Genomic DNA, 23,091 nt, shown 5'->3' with positions numbered 1-23,091 from the left:
TATTGTTGGAATAACAAGCTAATGGCTAGTCTTGAGTGGCACAAGACCAAATCGGATTGCATTACTGTTGTCTTAAAACAATTCCTGTTAAAACAATTAATGAAGACTTTGAGATTAGAGCTGTTTTTTAGACAGCATCAATCTAACTGGATCTTGGCTCAGATCGAACTAGCTGTTAGCTCATCAGTCTTTCACTCTTTCACCTTTGCATTTTTGTGTAGACGGCAAAAATGCAACCTTTTTAAAAAACGATGACATCATAGCCCCACCTGTAATCTGACCTATAACCCCAAGCATGTCTTCTTCTTGTGTTTACAGTTTATACCCAGTGTGTGAGTTTAATGCTAACACTCCATGTCTTGTTTCCTGTATTTGGTGGGGTTTTTTTTTTGTTTGTTTGTTTGTTTTGTGACAGTGTTACAGCGCCACATACAGGCCTGGCACAGTTACTACGGGATTTTTGGTCATTTTGGGTGCTAGGGTTTCCAAAAACGATGCCATGTTTACAAAGATATTTTTAGAAACCGTAAATAAAAAGATTGTTTTGGCAAAACTGTGTTTTTATGTGAACAAGGCCTAAAATATAAAGCTTCTTGTGTGTGTGGTCCTATCATCTACATTAAGTGTTTATGCGAGTCTGATTTAATATATTGGTGTACATTTATGTGTGTGTGTGTGTGCACCTATTCACATAAATGGCCTCCGCATCTCATCTAGAGAATAGTACAGTGCTGCTTGCTCCTTTTAATTGTCTTTAATGGATATCAATTTTTATTAGAGCCTGGGCCAGCAGTTCTTATCTCAATAAAAGGCAGCTGAGATGGCGAGACTGATATATTTCGGAAAGTTTCAGAGCTGCATTAACAATTTGGTGAATTAAAACTATGCACAGACAATAAAAACGTGCACAATGTGCTCTCCAGCCAGAAAGAGACGGAGACGTGCAGTTAGACAGTAGGACTGAGACAGGAAGTAAGGGCATTTAGTCTAAATCCTTCAACAATTTAATTTACTAAATGAAATCTCTTCCTGTCCCTTTGGGGAAATGAGGTCTTCCATCACAGGAAGCATTCCGTTTTAACAACAAGGCTTTAATTTGCGCTGCTATCATTCTGTCAGTCTTTACCCACAGAAAGCCTTCTGTTTCTCCTCTCTTTATCTGACATCTTTTAACATCCCCCCGTCTGTCTGCCACTGTTTCTGTCTCCAAGTCTTTGTTCGAGGATCACATACATCACTGCTTTCACCTCCTACTGCTTCCTTCCTATTTGTCTCCTCTGTCTGCTCTCACTTCTCACATTCTGCATCAGGTTTCCCTTTTTACTTTTCCTCCTCTTTGCACAGCAACCTCACAGGGTCAGCTGGCGAGTAAAAGTCTTAGTAATGGCAGAGAAATTGGAAAACAGCTTCTCTCTTGGGGAACGGGCTGATGTTAAAGCCAGTAACAAGAACATTAGTCCAAAATGACTAAAATAGCCTCCATGTCTGTGAGTTTCAGTGTGTTGCGTGCTGTTATGGCTCTTGGCTCCAAAACCACCAGAGTGAGTGGAGAATATCTCATGTCCTCACAGGCTTTTCTGTTTCTGCAAGAAAACATTAATTTGTCACACAGAATTGATGATGGATGCACAAAGACATGATGGGGGGGAGGTTTCCTTTGAAATATTTTTTTTATGTTATGGAAAATTCTTAAATGATGCTAAAAGGGGAAAATGTTATCTCTTGTTGTTACGGGCTGTAGTGATGCAGAGGAGGCTCCAGAGGCAAGTAACAAGTAATACATTTATTTTAAAATAAAGCCAAAGGCTGCTGCGAGGCGGGAAGTCCAATAAAAAACTTTCTGAGTGTGGCACAAAAGCAAAAACAAGCCTTTACATGAGAGAATACAGAACACAAATAAAATGATAAGGATCTGGCAAAGAGCAACACTGGGACTGTATATTTTATGGGAGGCAATAAACAACACGCAGCAGGAGGGATAATTAATGGTGTGAAACCTACAAACGCACGGCCATTGGCTAATCGAGGTAAGTTCAGACTCTGTTTGGGATTTCCATTATCATGATTCACTGGTTATTATTTTTAATAAAAACAAATATTTAAAGGTTTAATTAAAATCACAAGTCAAGTAAACACTTTTTATGTAACATTTTAGATCAGGAATGACAGAAATGCACTCACTAGATGACTAACTAGACTGAAGGCGATAATGTTTTTGCCTGTGTCTGTGTTTGTTAGCAAAATATCTCATGAAACTGGACGGATTTTAGGGAAATTCTCAGAAAGTAATCACTGGATGTCCTCAACTGATTCACTTTTGGAGCCAACCCAGTTCAAGCTGGCCGCCACAACCAGCTCACCTTCATGAACACAGCAACAGTTATAATTAAGTCAGCTTTACAGATATTATGCTAACATTTAGTGTAGTAGTAGCTGAGGGTCATTCACAACACATACTTTGAGCCCTAACACATTATGTGACACCTCGCGATATTGCGTGACTTTGCACGTAACGAAACATTATTTTTTTCACGTAGTTTCACGGTTTCACATACTTTAAAACTCTAGCCTATAAGATGGTGGAAATGTGTACTTCAAGGAATCTTAGACCTTCAGTGTCTTTTGTTTTTCATTTAAAGCAAAAAACATTTAAAACAATCAAGGTTTTATCTGAAAGAATATGTTGAAACAGTCTCTTGTGCTTCAGTAAAAGTATATATTAATGTAATGTCCTTTAATAATGTAACAGGGATACTGGTAAGCTTAATAATTTACACATTCACCAGCAGTTTTTTTTTTTTTGTTTTGTTTTGTTTTTTTTCTGGTCCATGATTGTGAGTGGTCACCTGATGCCAATTGCATCTTTTTTTTTTATGACATTCAAGAAACCTGGATTGATTGTATCATTGATGTCACAGCATCATGATGTGTGATCTCCATTGGTAGCCTTAGTTAAACCAGACCACCTGAAGATGCTCTGAATATGTTGAACCTGCTTCATAGTACAGGTCTCTGGTTTTAGGGCAAGAAAAAACAGCTGACTCAAACTTTAGATACAAAATAAGAAAAGGAGAGCAAAGCTGGATAAACTTAACAGAACCCAAAGACCATGATTCATGAGGTCCGATTGCATTGTTCATAGATGAGTATGTTTGGTCCTGACTTCAGGTTTGTGTTTTAACCATCAGGTATCACTCGGACAGAGAAGGACAAAGGGACGCTGTACGAGCTGACCTTCAGGGGGGAGTCCACTCATGACTTCAGGCGCCTGGTCCTCTTCCGGCCCTTCGGACCCCTGATGAAGGTGAAAACCGAGGGGGCGGACACAGCCGACGTCCTGATTAACATCGTTGTCCCACTGTCTGGACGAACGGATAAATTCAAACAGTTCATGCACAACTTCAGGTATTTAGGCTTGTCTTTAATCCTTCGTATCATCCATCACAGCTTTGGGTTGTGAAGCCCATCAAACAGCGTGGCATCAGTGGAAACGCCATAAATCATGCATAACCTTTCTTTTTCATCTCTTGTAACACTATCAGGAAAATGAGATACCCATGGTTAATAATTGTACAAAGTGAGGAGATGAGTGAGGAAGAATGCAGTTCTGAAAACTGTGTTTTTGGTCTTATCAGTTAATTTATTTGGTGCTAGCAGGCATAACCAGAATATCTGCAAGAATAAGAGTAAAGCTATTTAACAGACTGCAGATCACTTTATCAATCCCTATAAAACCCCAGGGATAATTTCCTTCATCGAATAATAAACCCAGGCACATTATTATCACCAGCTTGTATAACATTAAATGAAGAGGTGGTGTTACAGTAATGGAAGAACCTACCACTACATGTTGTTGCATCTTAAATGTTGAACAAATTTAATTATAAGTACAGTTTGTATACTAACAAGATAAAGTCATGATCAAGGTTTAAATAGAATAGAAAGGTCTAAATCTCAGTGAATGCTGCTCTACAAAGTGAAAATCGTTTTTAAAATTACATCAATCAAAACTTATTAGCTAACAGCACAACGTGGTTGTTTCAGCTCTGCAGTCTGCCACGATCAGTAGAGGAAACTTCCTCCTTAATGTGTGTGATTTATAGTTTGGCTGCTGCTGCTTATCACAGCTCTTTTTACATGCTTAGTAAGAATTGTTGGAGCCCATTAAAAAGCCCACCCTCCCTGGGCAGTCCTGCAGTGGTTGATATAGAGCTTGGCAAAAATGTTAAAAGACTTAGTGAGTTGCTGAGTAAACAGTTTTCTCTCATCTGTATTAAAGGTGCAATAGAAGAAGCAGCGTGTGTCACAGACTGTGTCTGGGTGATAAACGCAACCAATATTTTTTGTTATCAGAACTTATTTATTCATTCAATGGGGGGAAAAAAATGTGAATCTTCTTCTGCGAATAGGCAAGAAAAGCTGCGAGTTTTGGACTCTGACCTTGTAAGTTGGAAAATAGTCTTTATTTTATCACACAATAAAATTGTTATAGCTGATCTGCTTTCCAAACATGGGGACAAAGAAAAATGTACTTGTAAAAAGAAAGTGTATTTCAAACAGCATTTATAATAACATAAATGGTGTCAAAAATATTAGAATATGTTGCCGAACACACATGGGGAAACACAGGTTCCCCATCGATTTAACAGAACCCAAACTTTTTCTAAAGACTTACATGGTGTCACTAACTAAAACAGAGACACATTGGAATGACCACTGAGGGTGGTAGGTGAGGTTCATGGCAGCCATCTTGTTAAGTGCTACATGCACTCTGTACTGTTTATATTACACATTAAGGCCTTGTGTTTGCTGTATTCTCTGTCATCACTCCAAAATTGAATAGAGATAGCCTTTTTTTAATAAAAAATATACATGCATATTGTGAAAACAGGAAACAAAGGTATTCTGTAAATGAGCCTCCCACCAAGCCTGGCTAAGAATTAACAGTAAATCACTAACCTAACATGTTACTGTACCCTAAGTATTGTATCCTTAAGTGCACTTAAGGATTAGGCCTAAAGAACAAATTAATTGAACCTTTATAAAATGTCACTTCCTACGAGTTAGCTGGTATTCAACTTGGTGATAAAATTACCAAGTGCTGTAATCCTTTTAACCAGACAAGTACATATTCGCTCTTTAAGTAATTCTGTTTAGTCTAACCAGAGCTCTGCTGTCAGTATCTGTAGTAATTTGCACTTAGACTAACAACTTAGATTTTTTTTCCTTGTAATTCTGGAAATATTGAGGCCTTATATAATACTCTTCAGTATTTATACATGTATAACTGAGCCTTTGTTAAGCCTATACACTGATTCACTATTTATTAGCATTTAGATTTTGGTTACTTGGCTACGGTTTTGGTAAAACATTTGACTATTTGAGTGAGTTTAGTTTTATTCCTCAGATATTCATTGTCTGCAAAAACAAAGGGCGCCGCCTAGCACCTACCAAGATGGCGGCATTAATTTGTGCCTCATTAGCAGAGACTGCGCTGTGGTTGGTCATCCCAGTGCATTTCTATTTTAATGATGTGACGCCTTTGTCAGTAAGTCCACATTTCTACAGTTTGCGAGAATATCTCTGGCAGTTCAAACATCAAATTAAAAAAATTAAAAAACTCAGGAAGCACTTGGACTTAAGGGCCAAAACTGTAGACACCATTGTCTGTTTATGTTGAGGGATGGCCTGTTAACTCAATTTGACAATTTGGCTTTCCTTTGATCTAATTTTAAAACTGTTTTGTGGCAACGCTCACTTCAAGCGTAAAACCTCCACATCTTCTCTCCAGAAGGAAGAGAAGTCCTGGTTCACTTCCTTCCTCCAAACCCCCGTGTGCGCAGCTTATGTAAGGCTTTTATCCCCGATGTCCCATTCTTTGTGTGTGTGTTTTGTGCACAGGGAAGTCTGCCTGCGTCAGGATGGCCGGGTGCACCTGACAGTGGTGTATTTTGGGAAGGAGCAGATGAGCGAAGTCCGCAGCACTCTGGAAAACACATCCAGGTGGGTTTGAACTGCAGCCGGTTGAAATTAGACACTGTTTGCAGACTATAAAGAAGATAAAGGGAAATATTAAAAGCCTAGACTTATTTGAAGGAATGCATATCACCTGCTGCCTTTCATGCCAGAGTTTTAAACTAAGATCATTTTACGATGAGAAGGCATGGAGTTATAGCCGTTTTAGTCAAACCTTGTAAATGACATTAAGCGTGATCACCCAATAATTACTTTTTGAAAGTTGACTTTATCAGTAAATGCATTGTGTAGTGCTCAGACTATGTATTTGAGATGATGCTCAGCTACTACCACACACACTTTTAACTTAATATCTGCAAAACCGGTTGAGTTGTAGACATTTTTGTGTTTTCTAAGGTTAGCTGACTGTGGCGACCATGAGTTAACTCTAAAAGTTAATCAGTTGTAGATGTATATCCAAGGATAACCTTTAGAGTTTCATTAAAAACCATCCAGTGGTTCATGAGATACTGGTAAAACCATTATTGCTTTCACCTTTGGTGGCGGGTGATGAAACCTTTTTGCTGCTTCCACACTAGGATCTCCTCCTTTTTGCATCCTGTAATCAGTCTCCCTGTAGTGACACACAAACCTGAAGTGCACGCACACTCCTGGCTCGGCGTTCTGCCACAGCCAGTCATCCGCTCGATGAATAATGGAGCAGTGCGCCGCCCCGATAAATTACACCGGGCCCGCGATCGTCCCTGACTCACCCTGCCCTTTAGCCGCTGGACCTCGACGCCCACACCACCCTGGGAGACGATCGCTGCGGGCTGATCAGGAGTCAAACCCTCTGTGAATTGAGCCACACATTACCCCGAGGGGTTGCTATGGCGACGCTTGTTGATTTCCCTTCCTCGAAGGTTTGTGTGAGTGTGTGTGTGTGTGGCCTTGAATCAATCGGACCATCTCCAGCATCACACAGCGTCTCTTTGTCTCTCTGTTGGAGACGTAAAAAAAAAAAAAAAGGGCACATTCTGAAAGTGAAGTAAAGATCGCAAATTTCAAAGCTGTAAATGTCGGCTATATAAAGAACAAAGGAACAAACAAGAAATTTGGAACTCCGCTGACTGTTAGGAATTGCTTAAAAAGTAAGAGAGAAATTAAATGTCAAGCGTTCCTTGAAGGAATGCATATCACCCGCCGCCTTTCATGCCAGAGTTTTACACTGACATCACCTTGTGTTGAGAAATGACGGAGCTGTGGCCATTTTGGTCAAACCTTGAAAATAACAATATCTAATTCAGTATCGCGTCATCTCTTAGCTCCACTGCCACACCAAATTTTCACCCAGTCTCTGTCAAATTGACTGCGGGTGATAATAAGAACAGTTGAAGCTGAAATTGAACATAAAACCACACGAAAGAAATGGTGTTGAACTACGCTGCAGTTTTTTTTTCCTCCAAAGTTAATGCATTCGTGTGTTATATAGCAGCATCTCTGGGTGTGAATCGTTCTCTGTAATCACTCCCGTACTCCATTTTTCTATTATGTGCCTCTCAGACTGAGGTTGAAATAAATGGGAATCGTTGCGGGGAGATAACTACCTGTGGTCCCATTATGGGAAACTTCAGGCAGGTGCAGGAGCCAATCACAGCCTGCACACGGGCTCTCAGGGACGGAGGAGTGAAGTGTGGAAAGTGTAGCTGCAAAGGAAAAAAAAAAGATTTAAATACCTGAAGCATGAATCTGTTCTCATATATTTTTAAATCAACTAAATGCAAATGCAAGAACATTCAATGTTTTTCTGAAATAGTCCTTATTCTCATCATATTACTGTTGGTTTTGACTATCATGTCTTGTCCATTACAGCACTGGGTGACGGTGTTTTTGCCAAAGTCTGCGTGCGCTCGCATTTTTTGTCTGTTAGCAAAATAGTTCACGAGCCACTGGACAGATTTTAAAGAAATGTTCAGCCGGTAGTCACTGGATGAACATCTGCAACTGATTAGCTTTTGGAGTCAACCCGATTCAATATGGCTGCCACAGCTAATCCACCTCAAGCACAAAACTGGCTGTAACTCTGTTTATTTTATGGATATTGTGATAAAATTAGGTGTGGTAGTAGCTGAGAGTCAACCCTAACACATACTCTGAACAGTAACTAATCGCACGAGAAAATCGCTTAAAACTTTGCTTTTGACTATTGGAGTCAACCCTGTTTGTCTGTTAGCAAAATATCTCATGAAACACTGGGTGGATTTTAATGAAACCTTCAGAAAGTAATCATTGGATGCACATCTACAACTGATTGACTTTAAGAGTCAATCCGATTCAAAATGGTTGCCACAGCTAAATGAACCTTAGAGAACAAAGATGATTATACCTTAGTCAGATTTACAGATATTGAGCTAGGATTTAGTGTGGTAGTAGCTGAGAGTTATACACAACACACAGTCCAAGCTTTCCTGCGTAAGTTGCAGGTGATATGCACTTCTTTAAGTTTTGTAATTGGTTACTTTGATCACACTTGGAGTAAAATTACTGCCTCTCTCTAACATTTTCCCTTTCTGTTCTCAGAAAGTTATTTATCAGGAGTTTAGAATTTTCCGATTAATTTCACATTTACACTGGCTCAGTCTTTTTAAGCGACACTGTGCTCTGAAGAGGTCAAACTAAAACTGGTTCAGCTCAGAAGCGGAAGCGCACATCCTAATGGACCGACATCGTTCTCCCTGCAGCAGCGTCGGCATCATTAGCAGCTCAGATCAGTCAGACTCTGCTCTGCTCTTCCAACAAATTCAGTTCAGGCTAACTGCTCGGGTTTGTGCTTATTGAAATCAGAAATCACACTGCAGTCACACGCTCTGCCTCTAAGCCTAACCCTGCTCAGATAATTACCAAAAGCATTCACTACATAAGCACTAAAGGCTATTATAAACAAGCAGAAACTTCCCAGAAACCTGTAAGAAGGTATTAATGGTACTTTTTATGCCAGAAGTTTAAACTCAGATCATCTAATGTTCAAAATGATAAGAGTTGTAGCCGTTTTTGGTCAAACCTTGAAAAGGACGTTTCACAAAATCTCACGTGATGTTGTGAAAATGCCACGCTCAAAGTATGTGCTGTGACTGACTATCAGCTACCAGGTCAAATTTTAACTGAGTATCTGTAAAACTGACAGAGTTACAGCTATTTTTGTGTTTGCTAATGTTGACTAGCTGTGGCGGCCATCTTGAGCTGAACTGACTCCAGAAGTTGATCAGTTGAAGCGGTCTATCCAGTGATCACTTTCTGAAAGCCTGATCAAAATTCATTCAGTGTTTCATGGGATATTTCGCTAACAGACATGAACACACGAGTAGATACGAGCAAAATCATTATTGTCCGCCTTTGTGTTTCGGTGGCGGGCTAAAAATCGACTTTTGCACCAGAAAAATCATGGCTTCAGTGTTCTCAGACTTCCTACTTTATAGGATGCGTTTTTAAAATAAATCTGTTCAGGTGGTCTCGTTTCAAAAATAATGCTCAGAAATTCACACTTCAAAGCTTCAATCGGAGACTCTCTTGGGGGGAGGCTGTAAATATCTGACGCTTACATCTTTCAGAATAGAAATTCACAACAGTGTGAAATAAAGAGGAGGGAGGGAGACGGTGATTAAAGGAGAGAGACCCGTGAGCGATCCGTCCAGTCAATACGTGTAAATAATGACTGCGCTGTGGACCTGGAGACCAGATGAAGGCGCTGGGCAGAACTGTGGGAAAGGGAAGGGAGTGGAGAGGTGCACAGATAAGATTCAAGAGCCAAATGTGGAGGAAAAAAAACAAATCTCACTTTCAAGGACGCGACCAGTCGATTAACAAGGATTATACGGAAAGCTGGAAAACGGATAAAAAGGATTAAAGAATAGATCACTCCTTCAGACTCTGGCTTTTTCTTTCTTTCTTTTCACATCTTGCCTTTCATAAATGATGGCATTTTAGTCTGTCAGATGAGTGAGTTCACTGAGAAATCTTTGAAAGCTCAGAAGAAGGAGAAGAAAAACCATTAGTTCATTAGGAGGAGAATATGAGGTTCTTTTAGTGCCAAACAAACTGGAGATGAATCTGAAAGCTGTGACAGATTCTGGTTTTGCAAATCTGTTACAGATCCAGTTTACTCAGAGTTATTAAACTGTAGCTGTCTCACCTCAGGCCTCAGCTGAAACCAACTCTGCATTTTTTATGGCTTTGCACGTCTTCTGCATTACATGCGTAGACTACTGATTACCCATCTGAAGCCCGGGATCTTTTGTGTTTTGTCGAACTGCTCGGAGGAGATACTGCAACTCCTGCGTCTGTCGCTCGGTGAACAGAGTCGGAGTCATAATAAGCCGGATAAACGGCATCTTCTGTGAAAACGCAGCAGGAACACTGACTGAATGATCGAAAGCTAAAAGAAGCTGAACACTAGGTAAAAAGGACCAAAACTCTAGCTAAAAGTAGCAGCATACTGGCTAAATGCTAAAAGGACCAAAACAGTAGCTAAAAGAAGCTGAACACTAGCTAAGAGCTAAAAGGACCAAAATACTAGCTAAACACTAAAAGGCCCAAAAGAGTAACTAAAATGATAACAGTAGGTACAATTAGCAGAACATGAGCTAAATGCTGAAAGGACCAAAACGGTAGCTAAAAGTAGCTGAACACTAAGAGTTAAAAGGACCAAAATAATAACTAAAAAGTAGAAGGACCAAAATATTAGCTAAAAGTAGCATAACACTAGATAAAAGAAGCACAACACTTGCTAAATGCTTAAAGTAACAAAATGCTAGCTAAAAGCTAAAAGTAGCAAAGGGCTAGCTATAAGCTAAAAGTAGAAATAGGCTAGCTAGAAGCTAAAAACTGCAGCAAAAGGCTAGCTAAATGTAACAGAATGGTAGCTAGAAGCTAAAAGTAGCAAAAGGCTAAATGTAGCATAATAATAGCTAAAGTGTAAAGGTAAAAGACAGAAATAGAGCAAATGTGCTGAAGAAGGTTTGAAGAGAACTGAAGAGAGCTCGTGTATTTCTACCAAGGAAATATTTGTAAATAAAGTTAAATCATCTGAAAAGTATAGAAAGAACAAAAGCTGAAGGTCATAGCACCCGTCTTCTAAATCAGCTGAAGGTTTTGATGTATAAATGGTGCAGAAGTAGTTAGACAGCAGAAAATGTATAAACAAATAAAAGACAGGAAAACAACAGTGGGAGCGCTGATCAACGTTCACACCATTATAAAGTCTGAGTGATTTAAAGTCTCCAGTTGGAATAAAAGTCATTTTAAGGGAACTCGTTGGCTGTTGCTGAATCTGAAAACATGTCAATAGCAGGAGCTTGTCTTTGATTTTAGTTGTTTATTAAAAGTCCTTAAAAGCTTAGCTTATTAAAACAGAACCTTATTTCCAGCTGAGACTGACAGAGATTAGTGTGAACTGTAAATAATGTGGAGATTAACGTCTCTGTGCACGTTCACGTGATCAGTGGGTGGGATTGAATTGACGGAGCAGCCATGAATACGTGCAGTTTGGGGATTAAATCTAGATGCATGAGTTTGTTTGCATCTTTGCACCAGTGAAACAAACTATTGATTTAATTATGCATTAATGTAACTTTTCAGTTTTTTTCTTATTCTCACTTGTGTGTAAATTTAGTCTGACTCCGTTCAGTACTTTCAGATGCTCACTTTTTATTCTGCTAAACGACTTTTACAAGCCTAAACTTTAGGGCTTTCTCTGTTTTTTTTTTTTTTTTTTTTTTTCTTTCCTCCCCCAAACAAAATGGTTGAGTCACGCAGGTCCCTCTCTTAGCAGTTCACCTGGTTGTGTGGATCTCAGATAGATGCACTTGGTGCTACATTAAAGCTGAGACTGAATAACATGCGAATGCAGCCGGCGCTGTGTTGGAAACACAGCAGAACCATTGTTCTGTCTTTGCCAGCTGTGGACACTTCAGTGCCAGCAGCTCCGTCCTCCGCTGCCGGACTCAGAGACGCAGATTGACTGTTTGGATTTAGACAGACTTGGACGCTCCAGTCTCTGGGATTTAGGGCCGTCCGGCGTCATAAAGGTTTATCATGTCTTATTTATGGGGAGGGAGGCTGAACGGGTCTGAGAGAGACAAAAGGCTTCACGCCATAGCACCAGTGAGTAAATCGGCTGATTAACACTATGGACAAAAAGCGGACGTGCAGCAGAGAAAATGGCATTATGGGTGGGATGAATCAGGCCGCCTCAGGTGAAAGATTTCCTCTGGTCATGCTTGTTTCCTCCTACAAATCTCTGCCCCCGCTGTCGTTTTACCCGACATCGCATAAATGAAACAGGATGTTTTATCCTGTTTGTTCTGCTTCAAACTAAGATATGTGAGCCAGCCTTTCCACAGCTTCCACCATCTGAAGACGATAAGTGTGTGTGTGTAGGTGCAGGGATGAGTGAAGGATTAGTGACTAACAGCGTGATTTGTTTTGGTTAATGAAAACGCCACAGCTGGGTGCATCTGGATCCAGCTGTTTCTATTTACTCAGGCCACAGCCATGTAAAAAAAAAGCCAGCAACACAGGAAGGCTTGTTTCCCACTGGTACTAATTTTTTTTTTTGGCTTTTTTTCCAGTCTGATGGAAATTAAAGGCCTATCATTGCTTGAAGTAATGCATATCACCCACTGCCTTTCATGAAAGAGTTTGAAGTTTTTTGAACTCAAAATACCATTATGTGCAATCTCACACGACATCACAAGATGCCACGTTTAAAGTATGTGTTGTGAATGACTCTCAGCTACCACCACGTCAAATTTTAGCTCAATATTTGCGAAATTGACTCAGTTATAGCCATTGTTGTGTTAGCCAATGTCAGTTGGCTGTGGCGGCCATCTTAAGTTGGATCAACTCCAACAGTTAATCAGTTGTTGATGTACATCCAATCAATACTTTCTGCAAAGTTCATTAAAACCCATTCAGTGGTTCAAGAGATATTTTGCTAACAGACAGACAGAGTTGCCTTCAGATAGTTAACGGCAAAATTTTGGCCAAATATCTTAAGCAACCTGTTAGTACTCGGAACATGTGTTTGGGATCAGTCTCAGCCACTACCATGCCAAAAGACATTATCATCTGCCTTTGCCTTTCAGTGCCTGGCGATTTTTTAAAAATAAAATAAAACAAAATGTGTGCTAAAGATAACTTGTGGGTAAATATTTTCTGCTTTTGTTCCGTTTTCTTCCTGGGAAAGCTCATCTGGTGATAAATGCTACGGACAATAAAAGCAGAGAAAGATGATAAGGTTCAGATGAAAACCCCTACAGAAGAGAAAAATGTCAAGATAAAGTATGAGTTTATCTTTGCAGTTGACTTTTGAAAAATATGTTTTTGCTTTGCAGAAATAAACTCTTTTGACGTCAATAAGAGAAGCTAGGCAGCAATAATAAACCACAGAACATCTGGATTTAAACTTAAATTGAGTGTATAAACATGAAAACATCAAACATATTAAGAATAGGGAAAATAACGGTTTCATATTATGGTAATGAACTTGGCATTCCTCGATGCCTTGCATGCCAAAGTTTTAAATTCAGGCCTCTGTAAAACTGAATGAGTTCAATTTGCTGTGGTGGCCATCTTAAACTGGGCTGATTCCAAAAGCTCATCATTTGTAGAGCTACTGTCACTAATCATTTTTTGAGTTTCATTAACCTTGGTTCAGTGGTTTGTGAGATATTTTGCTAACAGACAAACCTGGTTGACTCCAACAGTTAATGCCGAAGTTTTAAAGAAAGACCTTAAGTGTTTCATTGGAGTATGTTTTGGTGATGACTCTCAGCTATCACCACACCAAAATATTAGGTTAATATCTGTAAAATTGGCTGATTTATAGCTATTTTTGTGTTTCCTAAGTTTGATTAGCTGCAGCGGCCATCCTAAATTTGATTAATTCCAAAAGTTAATCAGTCGTAAATGTGCATCTATTGATTAATTTCTGAAATTTTCATTAAAATCTACCTAGCGGTTCATGGGATATTTTGCTAACAGACAAACAAACACACACAAGCCTATGCAATTACATGATTGCATGCCTTTCATGACAGCAGGCAATAACAAAATCCCCATCATGTATGCTGTATTTCATACTTGTCATTTAAACAAGCAGAATTTAACTTCAAGTCCAGATGTCTTTGTCTCTAACCCCCGTCTCACGGTCTGTGTGCTTCTGAAAGGGAGGCGAGCTTTAAGAACTACACTCTGCTGCAGCTGGACGAGGAGTTTTCTCGGGGACGGGGTCTGGACGTGGGGGCCCGGGCCTGGAGGGGAGGCAACGTGCTGCTTTTCTTCTGCGACGTGGACATCTACTTCACCGCCGACTTCCTGAACACCTGCAGACTGAACACACAGCCTGGTGGGACGCCGCGCAGAAACACACACACACTCACTCTCTCCAACCCTTTGTTTGAATGCATTAGCAACTGGTGAAATTAGGGAAATTATGATTATGAATTCACAAATCCAGCTGTGTTATTCAGACATTTAATCCCTGCTTTTTAAAGAATAAGAAATGGGGAACACATCTCCTCAGCTGTGGTGTCGCTGTCGGAGCAGAGCTCGGCGTTTTCGGGCCGACCTCTCGGCTTCCCAGTCAGCCTGATAAGTCGCAGCTGCACGAGCTTGTCTGAAGACAGCTTTTTATCGCTGAAGTGCGCGGTGGGAGGCATGCATCGTGTTAGGATGAGGTGCTGGCAAAACCAAACACAACAAGCTGCTCGTCCATAGAACCCCGTGAAAGTCAGAGCTGACGTTGCTTGAAAGAATGCACACCGCCCGTCGCCTTGCATATCATAAGTTTAAACAGAGATTTTGCGCAATCCAGTAACGTATCTGTTGCGAAGGACTCTTGGCTACAACCTCACCAAATTGTAGCTCAATATGTGTAAATTTGACTGAGTTATGACCAATTCTGTTTGCTAAGGCTCATTTAGCAGTGGCTGACATCTTCAATTGGATTGACTCTAAAGGTTAATCAATTGTAGATGTGCATCCAATGAATACTTTTGGAAGGTTTCATTAAAATCCACCCAGTTGTTCATGAGATATTTTGCTAACAGACAAACAGGGTTGACTCCAATAGTTAAAGGCAAAGTTTTAAGTGATGTTCTTGAATGATTAGTTATTGTTCAGAGTATGTGTTGGGGGTGACTCTCAGCTACTACCACATCTAATTTTATCACAATATCTACTAAGTAAACAGAGTTACAGCCATTTTATGTTTCTAAGGTTGATTAGGTGTGGCAGCTATATTGAACAGGGCTGACTCCAAAAGCTAATCAGCTGTAGAGGAACATCTAATGATTAATTTTTGAGAGTTTCAGTAAAATCAGTCTACTGGTTTGTGAGATATTTTGCTAACAGACAGACAAATAAACACACACAATTAGGCACAGAAAAGTTATGCTTCTAGTGAATCTCTGTGGCCCATTTTACACAAAAAGTTGTTTACACATCCTGACAAATCCGCTAATTAACTTTCCTGTGGCATTTCTCGGTGCCCGTGCTTAATGTCCTCATGTTAGCCTCGGAGAAGAAATGAGGAGTTTAGAATAGAACCACTCCACTCTGAGAGCAGCGAGCTGATATGATTCAGGTACTTGATGGAGGCTCTCTGCGGTCCCGGATTCACATTTTGAAAGGAGAATACTGAACTGCAGATGTCTGAAGTGTCCGTTCTGACTCGTCCAGGTGTAGATAAAAGAGCTAGTTTGGAGTGTGGTGAAAATTTACCTCTGAGGGGGTTTTATTTAGAAGTCTTATAAGTAATCCTAAATCACATGTGAAGCTGTTTGAAGCGGTAAAACTAGAGAAATTAAACAAACAAAATAAAAACAGCAGTGTGAAAGCTGAGTGCTGAATGGCTGAAGGAGCTAAAAGTGAGTTGTTTAGGCTAGAAGAAGCCGAACATTAGCTAAGAGCTAAAAGTAAGGGAAGGATCTGACTCTGAGGCCTGTCCACTCTCAGGCTTCTTCCGGCTGATGCACAGAAATATCAGCTCACACACTTCAGTTCAGCGCAGAACAACATCCCATGCTCAAAAAAAAACGTAACTTAACTCTTACATCCATGCTAAAATGCTTTGGAAATATGTTTTAATTCGTCCCCAACACAATTGATAGTGTTAGAAAAAAACCTGTATGCTTCAGATTTTTGAAGTGAATGATAATTAAGTCAAGATAAAAGGAAACTGTAAAGAATATACATTAATAAAATCACGTTATTTATGCTTTTATTTGTATAAAACAAATAAAATCCATTCAACAGACAGACAGAGTTAGCTTCAAATACTTATTGGCTAATTTGTGTTTTGTGTTTGGGATCAGTCTCAGCTACTACCGTGCCAAAACACATTATCATCTGCCAAAAGAGGTGCATGGCAATTAAAAAAAAAAAAAACGAAATGTGTGCTAAAGATAACTTGTGGATAAATATTTTCTGCTTTTGTTTCGTTTTCTTCCTGGGAAAGCTAATCTGGTGATAAATGCTACAGACAATAAAAGCAGAGAAAGATGATAAGGTTCAAATGAAAACCCCTACAGAAGAGAAAAATGTCAAGATAAAGTATGAGTTTATCTTTTCAGATGGCTTCTTTTTTTAAAAAACATTTTTGCTTTTCAGAAATAAATTCTTTTTGTCGTCAATAAGAGAAGCTAGGCAGCAATAATCAACCAAAGATCATCTGAGTTTTAATTGAAATTGAGTACATAAACATTAAAACTGACATTTTTGCATATTTTTGCATAAAATATAAACATCAAGCTACTACTACTACCTCTAGTAGTAGTAGTAGTAATAATAATAAAGTTTACTTTTGGTGCATGAACTGGATAGAACGTCAGACTGGCCGGCCTTCAGATCGATGGGACCTCAGAGTCTGCAGCTGTTTATTATTGAGACGTAGCAAAAAAAGCTAAACGTGGCAAAAGGCTAGCTAAAAACTAACAGTAGCGTAGAGCAAGTACGCTGGAGCGCAAGTCAAAGAGAGCTAGAAAAATTAGCATTTCCTGTGTAAATGCAGTGTGACTGCTGATACTTGAATGACTTCTGAAATCTGCTGAAGAAGCTGGAACTGAGCTGTTAAAGCCAAAAGAAGCAGAATACTAGCTAAAAGCTAAAAAAGAGCAAAAGACTAGCCAAAACTCAAAATGATACTTAAGAGTAGCAGAATGGTAGCTTAAAGCTAATGTAGTGAAAGGCTACCTTAAAGCTAAAAGTAGCAAGTGCCAGTTAGAAGTAGTTAAATGCTAGCTAAGAAAATAGCAGAAGCAAAATACTATCTAAAAGTAGTGGACTGGTAGCTAAAGCTAATGGTATCAAAAGGCTATTTAAAAAGTAAAAGTAGCTTAGTGGTAGCTGAAAGCTCAAACTAGAAAAAGAAGACAAAAACAGGAAGTAAGCTGAAGCAGATTTGAAAGAAAACAATGTTTTTGAAGGAATTAAAGAGATCTGTGTATTTCTGTAGGGAAATAAATCAGTTTTGAATTGTACAAAAGTTAAAAAAGCATAAGTCATGGTGCCCAGTGTGACATATAAACAAAGTATGCAGAAGTTGTTAGATTACAAAAAGAGGTACAGAAAAACGAAAACCAAGAAGTCAGCCTTCACACAGTCAGTCATTTTGAAGTTTCACAAATCTGCTGCACATGCCCGTCCGGTCCCCAGTGACCTGTCTGACACCTGCTGTGTCTGTGCAGGTAAGAAGGTCTTCTACCCCGTGTTGTTCAGCCAGTACAACCCCACCCTGATCTACGGAGGTCCTGAGCACATCCCACCTGTGGAGCAGCAACTGGTAACACGCAGCAATCAAATCCTCCTCCTTTCCTTTTTTTTTTTTGTTTCCCATTACCCTGCCGGCCCCTTGTGGGGTTGTTGTGAAACTGATGTCCGCTCCAGCTGCTTGTCCTACAGATCTCACTGTCCGTAAAAATGTCCAACTCTCCATGCAGGTGATCAAGAAAGACACGGGCCTCTGGAGGGATTTTGGTTTCGGCATGACTTGTCAGTACAGGTCCGACTTCATCAACATCGGTAAATATGAGAAAACAGCAACATCCAAATAACGGGACATGCAGTGCAGAGATACCAATCGCAGACTCTTCAGGAATTCATAAACAGTTCCTCCTGAGGGCTGATTATCTGTGTTCAGGTGTTATATAAGGCAGTAAAAATTAGGCTGCTTCAATTACAACCAAACATGTGCAGAATTGTTAAGCTAATGCTGCTAATGGACATGGGGGGGGGGGAGGGAAGGAATGCATTACTTATCTAACAGGGAAGAGATTTTATTGCCTTTCTCTGCATAAAACAATCTCCAAGCAGCAACAGCGGCACCTATTAGCATCTGCCCATCTCCTCTGGCTGACTTATATCAGCTCTCCAGACAGATTTACATCAAATTTGTTTCCCTCCAAAATTTAATATATTCAGTGCTGCAGTGTCTTATTGTGGCGCCACAAAAACATGCACGCACACACACATACAAATGACAAAAAGGAAAAAAAAAAGGAAATGAAACCCAATGCACAGATGGTACCAGCAGGTTTAAGAAGCCTTAAGTGTCCATTTTTTTACATCTTTTTTCCTTTTTAAATAAGACTGTCTATCACAAGGGAGGAGCTGTGCTCCATTCTATTGTCTGCGTTACTCAAAAGTTTAAAACTTCTGGCTGTATCAAAGGATTTAAACTATGAGCGAAATCTTTAAATCTTTAATGATACATCAAATGAACCCAGGAGCTTTTTCTTCCAAGTTTGTTCTGACACCATCTGCCCTCTGCTGGCAACCAGCGGCATTGCATCTGCCTGCCATCTGACAGGTTGTTGCATTTGGGCTAAATACCCTTTGTTTTAACATTTATAGAGTATATTCCTTGAAAGAAAATGATTTCCCCCCATAAATATCATGATTTTCCTCTCTTATGAGTGCACACACATTTAAAACTGAATAAATGAATTAATTCTGTGCTCAAATTTCAGTTTTATTCTTTGTATAGCCTTGAAGCTCAGATTGTCTTTTTTTGTCTTGGTTTTTAATTGACATGACTGAAATAACTCTGCAGTTTGGACAAAGCAACATTGGACATGCATGCTTGATCCAAAGCTGCATCAATCAAAAAAAAAAAACAAAAAAAAAAAAAACAAAAGCTAAAACCTCATAGTGATTATGATCACAGACCACAAACTCCTGATGGAATTGAACAAAGCTCTGACAATATATTGCAAATCATTCGCTAATACAGATGTTTTGTGTCTCCACATTTGGGAACAACACATCCCGTGATGTTGTCCTGATCTGATCTTCTCGCTCCGGTCTCTCAGGTGGGTTTGACATCGACATCAAAGGCTGGGGCGGCGAAGACGTCCACCTCTACAGAAAGTACCTCCACAGCAGCCTGCTAGTGGTCCGAGCGCCGTCGCGCGGCTTGTTCCACCTGTGGCACGAGAAGCACTGTGCCGACGAGCTGACCCCGGACCAGTACCGCATGTGCATGCAGTCCAAGGCCATGAACGAGGCCTCACACGGCCAGCTGGGGATGCTCTTCTTCAGGCACGAGATCGAAGCACACCTCCGCAGGCAGAAAGCAAAACAAAACCCCAAGAAAACATGAAGGACTCCGAACGGGTTGGGTTGTAATGACCGCGAGGAGTGCGACCTGTTAAAACAGAGCAGGTGGAGTCAAGTCTTTACTTCGACTAAATGTACATGGATTTCTGGGAAGGACACTTTATTTGCTGTCCTTCTGAGAGCTCGATGCCAAGCTTCGTTTTATACGCGAACAGAAAATCTAAAACTACAGCTGAAACATCAGATGGTATATTTCTAACACATACACAAGCAAAGATTGCAGTGATAAATGTTTTAGTTGGAACTATCAAGGAAGATATGAAGATGTTTTAGGGATGTTTAGTTTTAAGAAAGTAAATAAATGTTCTTCCTAAAAACGTCAATCTGCATTCTTTAATGCAAAAGTAAGATTTTGAACTTTGCAAAGGCATATCAGGGTGCAACCAAGAAAGGCAAAACATTCACACACATTTTTTTTTTGTTGTTTGTAGAGGTGTTTCCAGAAAAAAAGTGTGTATCTGAATTCTGAGCTCAAAAGCCTCTGATCCGTGTGCCTTATATATGTGAGTAAAATCCAAACACTGTCGCCTGTGGCCGCTCAGTAAAAACTGAGCTTCTCCACTTGTTTTCTATGTAAACAGCACCACCTAGTGGGTAAGAATTAAAGTGCATGCTGTCAAACAAAGTGAAGGACTGAAAACGTCAAACTGTCTTGTAAATCAGCTGTTTTCACTCCTTTATTTATGCCTGTGATGGTCTATAATGTGAACAGTATTTGTATTTCACTTACTGCCTGCCTGAGCGGGTCATTTGTTTGAGTTGTGCAAGTAAAACAAAACAAAAGCCATAACTAAAATAATTTGAATGAATTGGTTTTTGAAAGCAAAATTTGGCAACAGCATCACTGAAGAGGAGATATTTTAATATGTTTAATTAAGACGAGACAAACACAAACTATTTTATGTTTTTCACATGAGCAGTTTTTAAACATACAGCGAATGAAAGGACAATATTAAATTAAAATGTCTGATGTCGACGATGACTTTCTAAGTCAGAACCAGCTCTTAATGTGTTTTCTTATTTAATGCAAATCAGCTGTGAGAAATAAACACACAAAAATGTTTTTTGTGCAATAAGTCTAAATATTTGTATTAGGAAGGAAGCGAGCAGTCAGCTATTTGCCTGCGATGTTTCCTTTCCTCCTCTTTCATCTCTTCCAGCATTTCTTTGGTCAGAAGACAAAATCAAAATGAGAAACTTTTGGTGGCTGACCTGTTAAAGGAAAAAAAAAAAAATTAATAATTAACTCGTGTTTTTCTAATGTTTGCCACGAGAGCATTACTGTATAAAGAGAACATGGATTTCTTTACTTGCCCGGTCGTTTTTATCCAACCAAGTTAAATAAACATATTTGTTCACTGTGAGTATGTTGTTTTAAGAAGTTATTTTGTGCAACCTGCTGATGAATTAATGAAGTTTTATCTCTGCTGTGTAAGACACGAAACAACTGTGACGGCACTACTTCCCTTTTCGTTACATCAAAGTGTAATCTCCAAACAAGCCACATTTCCTGCAGTGAAGCCTTTTTTATATTAGTTTCATTCATTCATTTATTTGTTTGTTTGTTTACCACAAATTAAATTATCCAACTCAGTTTATATCTAATACACCAAAAGGCTACATGCTGAAACTTCTTTACTTTAGCCAGCTCTCGTTTCACTGAATTTTGTGGTAAAATCCTGGAAAGAAATTAATTTCTTACTTAACAAAGAAGTCTTCAGCACTGAAATGCATATTTCATATCTAATAAAAGTATCTGAAAAAAGTAATTGGATATATAGTTATAGTAATATATGCAGTATTTGAATTAATTTTCATACTTTTTTGTGTGTATTTTTACTTTCTGGACCCTAGATGGCGACAGTGAGCAGCTCACAGCAACAGGTGTCATGATTGTTTGGAGCAACAGGTATTTAGGTTGAGAAATTATGAGGTTTTATAGCGGATTACTGATTTCCTATTAATGAATCGAATATTTTAGCAAACTAAGGTTAACTTTAAATGTGTTATGAAGTTTAATTTGACTTTGTGTAGCGTGTCTAGAAAATTATGCAGTTTTTCAGTGCATTTCAGTGAAATTACAAGCTTCTTTGTCGTTGTTTTTGCTGAAATACCCCCTTGGATAAGAACGGTTTGGGTTGCTGTTGCATGCTTAAATAGGATTACAAGTTCACTTTAGTTCCTTCAAAACACAGAGCACATTCTCACGCCTGCAGAGGCGTGTGATCGTTGCTGTTTATCTCCACGTTAGGTAGGAACCTGTAGGCTGAAACTCAATGTGCTCACTAGAGAATGTGGAGGAAGTAGCTGTAGTTTCACTCTTCTGCAGTTATGTTATGTAGATGATGATGGTTGTGCATACATAGGATGATGTTACTATGACCACAAAAAGGTTACAGGGTTTTTTAAACTGTGAACCTGTGGTGTGGGAACCCATAGACCACACTGAGTTCTCAGAAATTTTCACCCCACTGAGGTAACAAGTACTTTAAGTGGTGGACATTCGTGCGGCCTCTGACAGTAAACAGTGTTTGACCCACAGGCCCGAGATGTGTGTGAAACGCTGTATAGCTGACTGTATGGCGAGTATCAAATACATTATCAGACAGACGGCGTCTTCTGAGAGCCACATTGGCCGTGTTTGCAGAAGGAGTTCATGTACCTCGGTGACGTGGGATTTTTTTTCTGAAACAAGTTCACAAGATGTTTATGTGAGGCTCTAAGTTGTAATCACAAACTAATTACTTCCATTTGAATGTTACTCTAAGATTTTACTGGGTTGTCCTGTACTTATTTTCTCAGAGCAGCAGTTTTACATTCTGTATGAGTCAGCAACCTTTTTTAAAATCGTTTTTGACACTTAATCTGGACTAATTGAAAAAAACAAAAACAATATTATAGTAAAGCAGCAGTGTGAAACCTCCACACGTGGAAACCACTTAGTGGTGTCCAATCCTGGTCCTGGAGGGCCACTATCCTACATGTTTTTGTTGTTTCTCTGCTTCTGCACACCTGATTTGAATGAATAGGTGATTTACAGGCCTGTGTAGAACTTGAAGATCTGCTGAAGTGGTAAGTCAATCATTGAATAAGGTGTGTTGGAGCAAGGAAACAACAAAAACATGCAGGAGAGCGGCCCTCGAGGACCAGGATTGAACACCACTGCACTAAAACCTTGCAGAGTTCAAAAATGCCACACATATTTTGCTGTAAATTTTAGCTCAATATCTGTAAAACTGACTGAGTTGTGGCCAATTTGGAGTTTTAAGAACGTGTCCTTTAAAATCAGAACATATTTTTGTTCTTGTTCAAGTTCAACTAAAACGTAAGACCATATTAAACGCTGGGCCTCTGCTCAGGTCGTGTTTTCCCTCACCCCGCTCGACAATCCGTGAACGCGCCGCCAGTGCGTCATATTTTCCGACATTTCCCGTGTCACCTGAAAGCAGCACACATGGCCTG

General features: G+C 39.5%; 1 protein-coding gene across 2 annotated transcripts in view; it reads left to right on the top strand.

Moving 5' to 3' along the window:
- The window catches only part of csgalnact1a (chondroitin sulfate N-acetylgalactosaminyltransferase 1a), a 38,182-nt gene extending 17,189 nt beyond the window's left edge, over window positions 1-20,993 (top strand). For both annotated transcript variants that reach the window (XM_017407945.3, XM_017407947.3), the window contains 6 exons: window positions 3,189-3,405; window positions 5,902-6,003; window positions 14,181-14,359; window positions 17,700-17,794; window positions 17,952-18,033; window positions 19,323-20,993. In XM_017407945.3, the coding sequence (XP_017263434.1) occupies window positions 3,189-3,405; window positions 5,902-6,003; window positions 14,181-14,359; window positions 17,700-17,794; window positions 17,952-18,033; window positions 19,323-19,612 (965 nt within the window). In that variant the 3' untranslated portion in view covers window positions 19,613-20,993. The remainder of the gene's footprint in view (window positions 1-3,188; window positions 3,406-5,901; window positions 6,004-14,180; window positions 14,360-17,699; window positions 17,795-17,951; window positions 18,034-19,322) is intronic.
- The last annotated feature ends 2,098 nt before the right edge of the window (window positions 20,994-23,091 follow it).

Source organism: Kryptolebias marmoratus, linkage group LG14 (assembly GCF_001649575.2).
Source record: "Kryptolebias marmoratus isolate JLee-2015 linkage group LG14, ASM164957v2, whole genome shotgun sequence".
NCBI lineage: Eukaryota > Metazoa > Chordata > Actinopteri > Cyprinodontiformes > Rivulidae > Kryptolebias > Kryptolebias marmoratus.
Note: the sequence above shows the minus strand (reverse complement) of the source record. Positions and strands in the feature narration are given on the sequence as shown.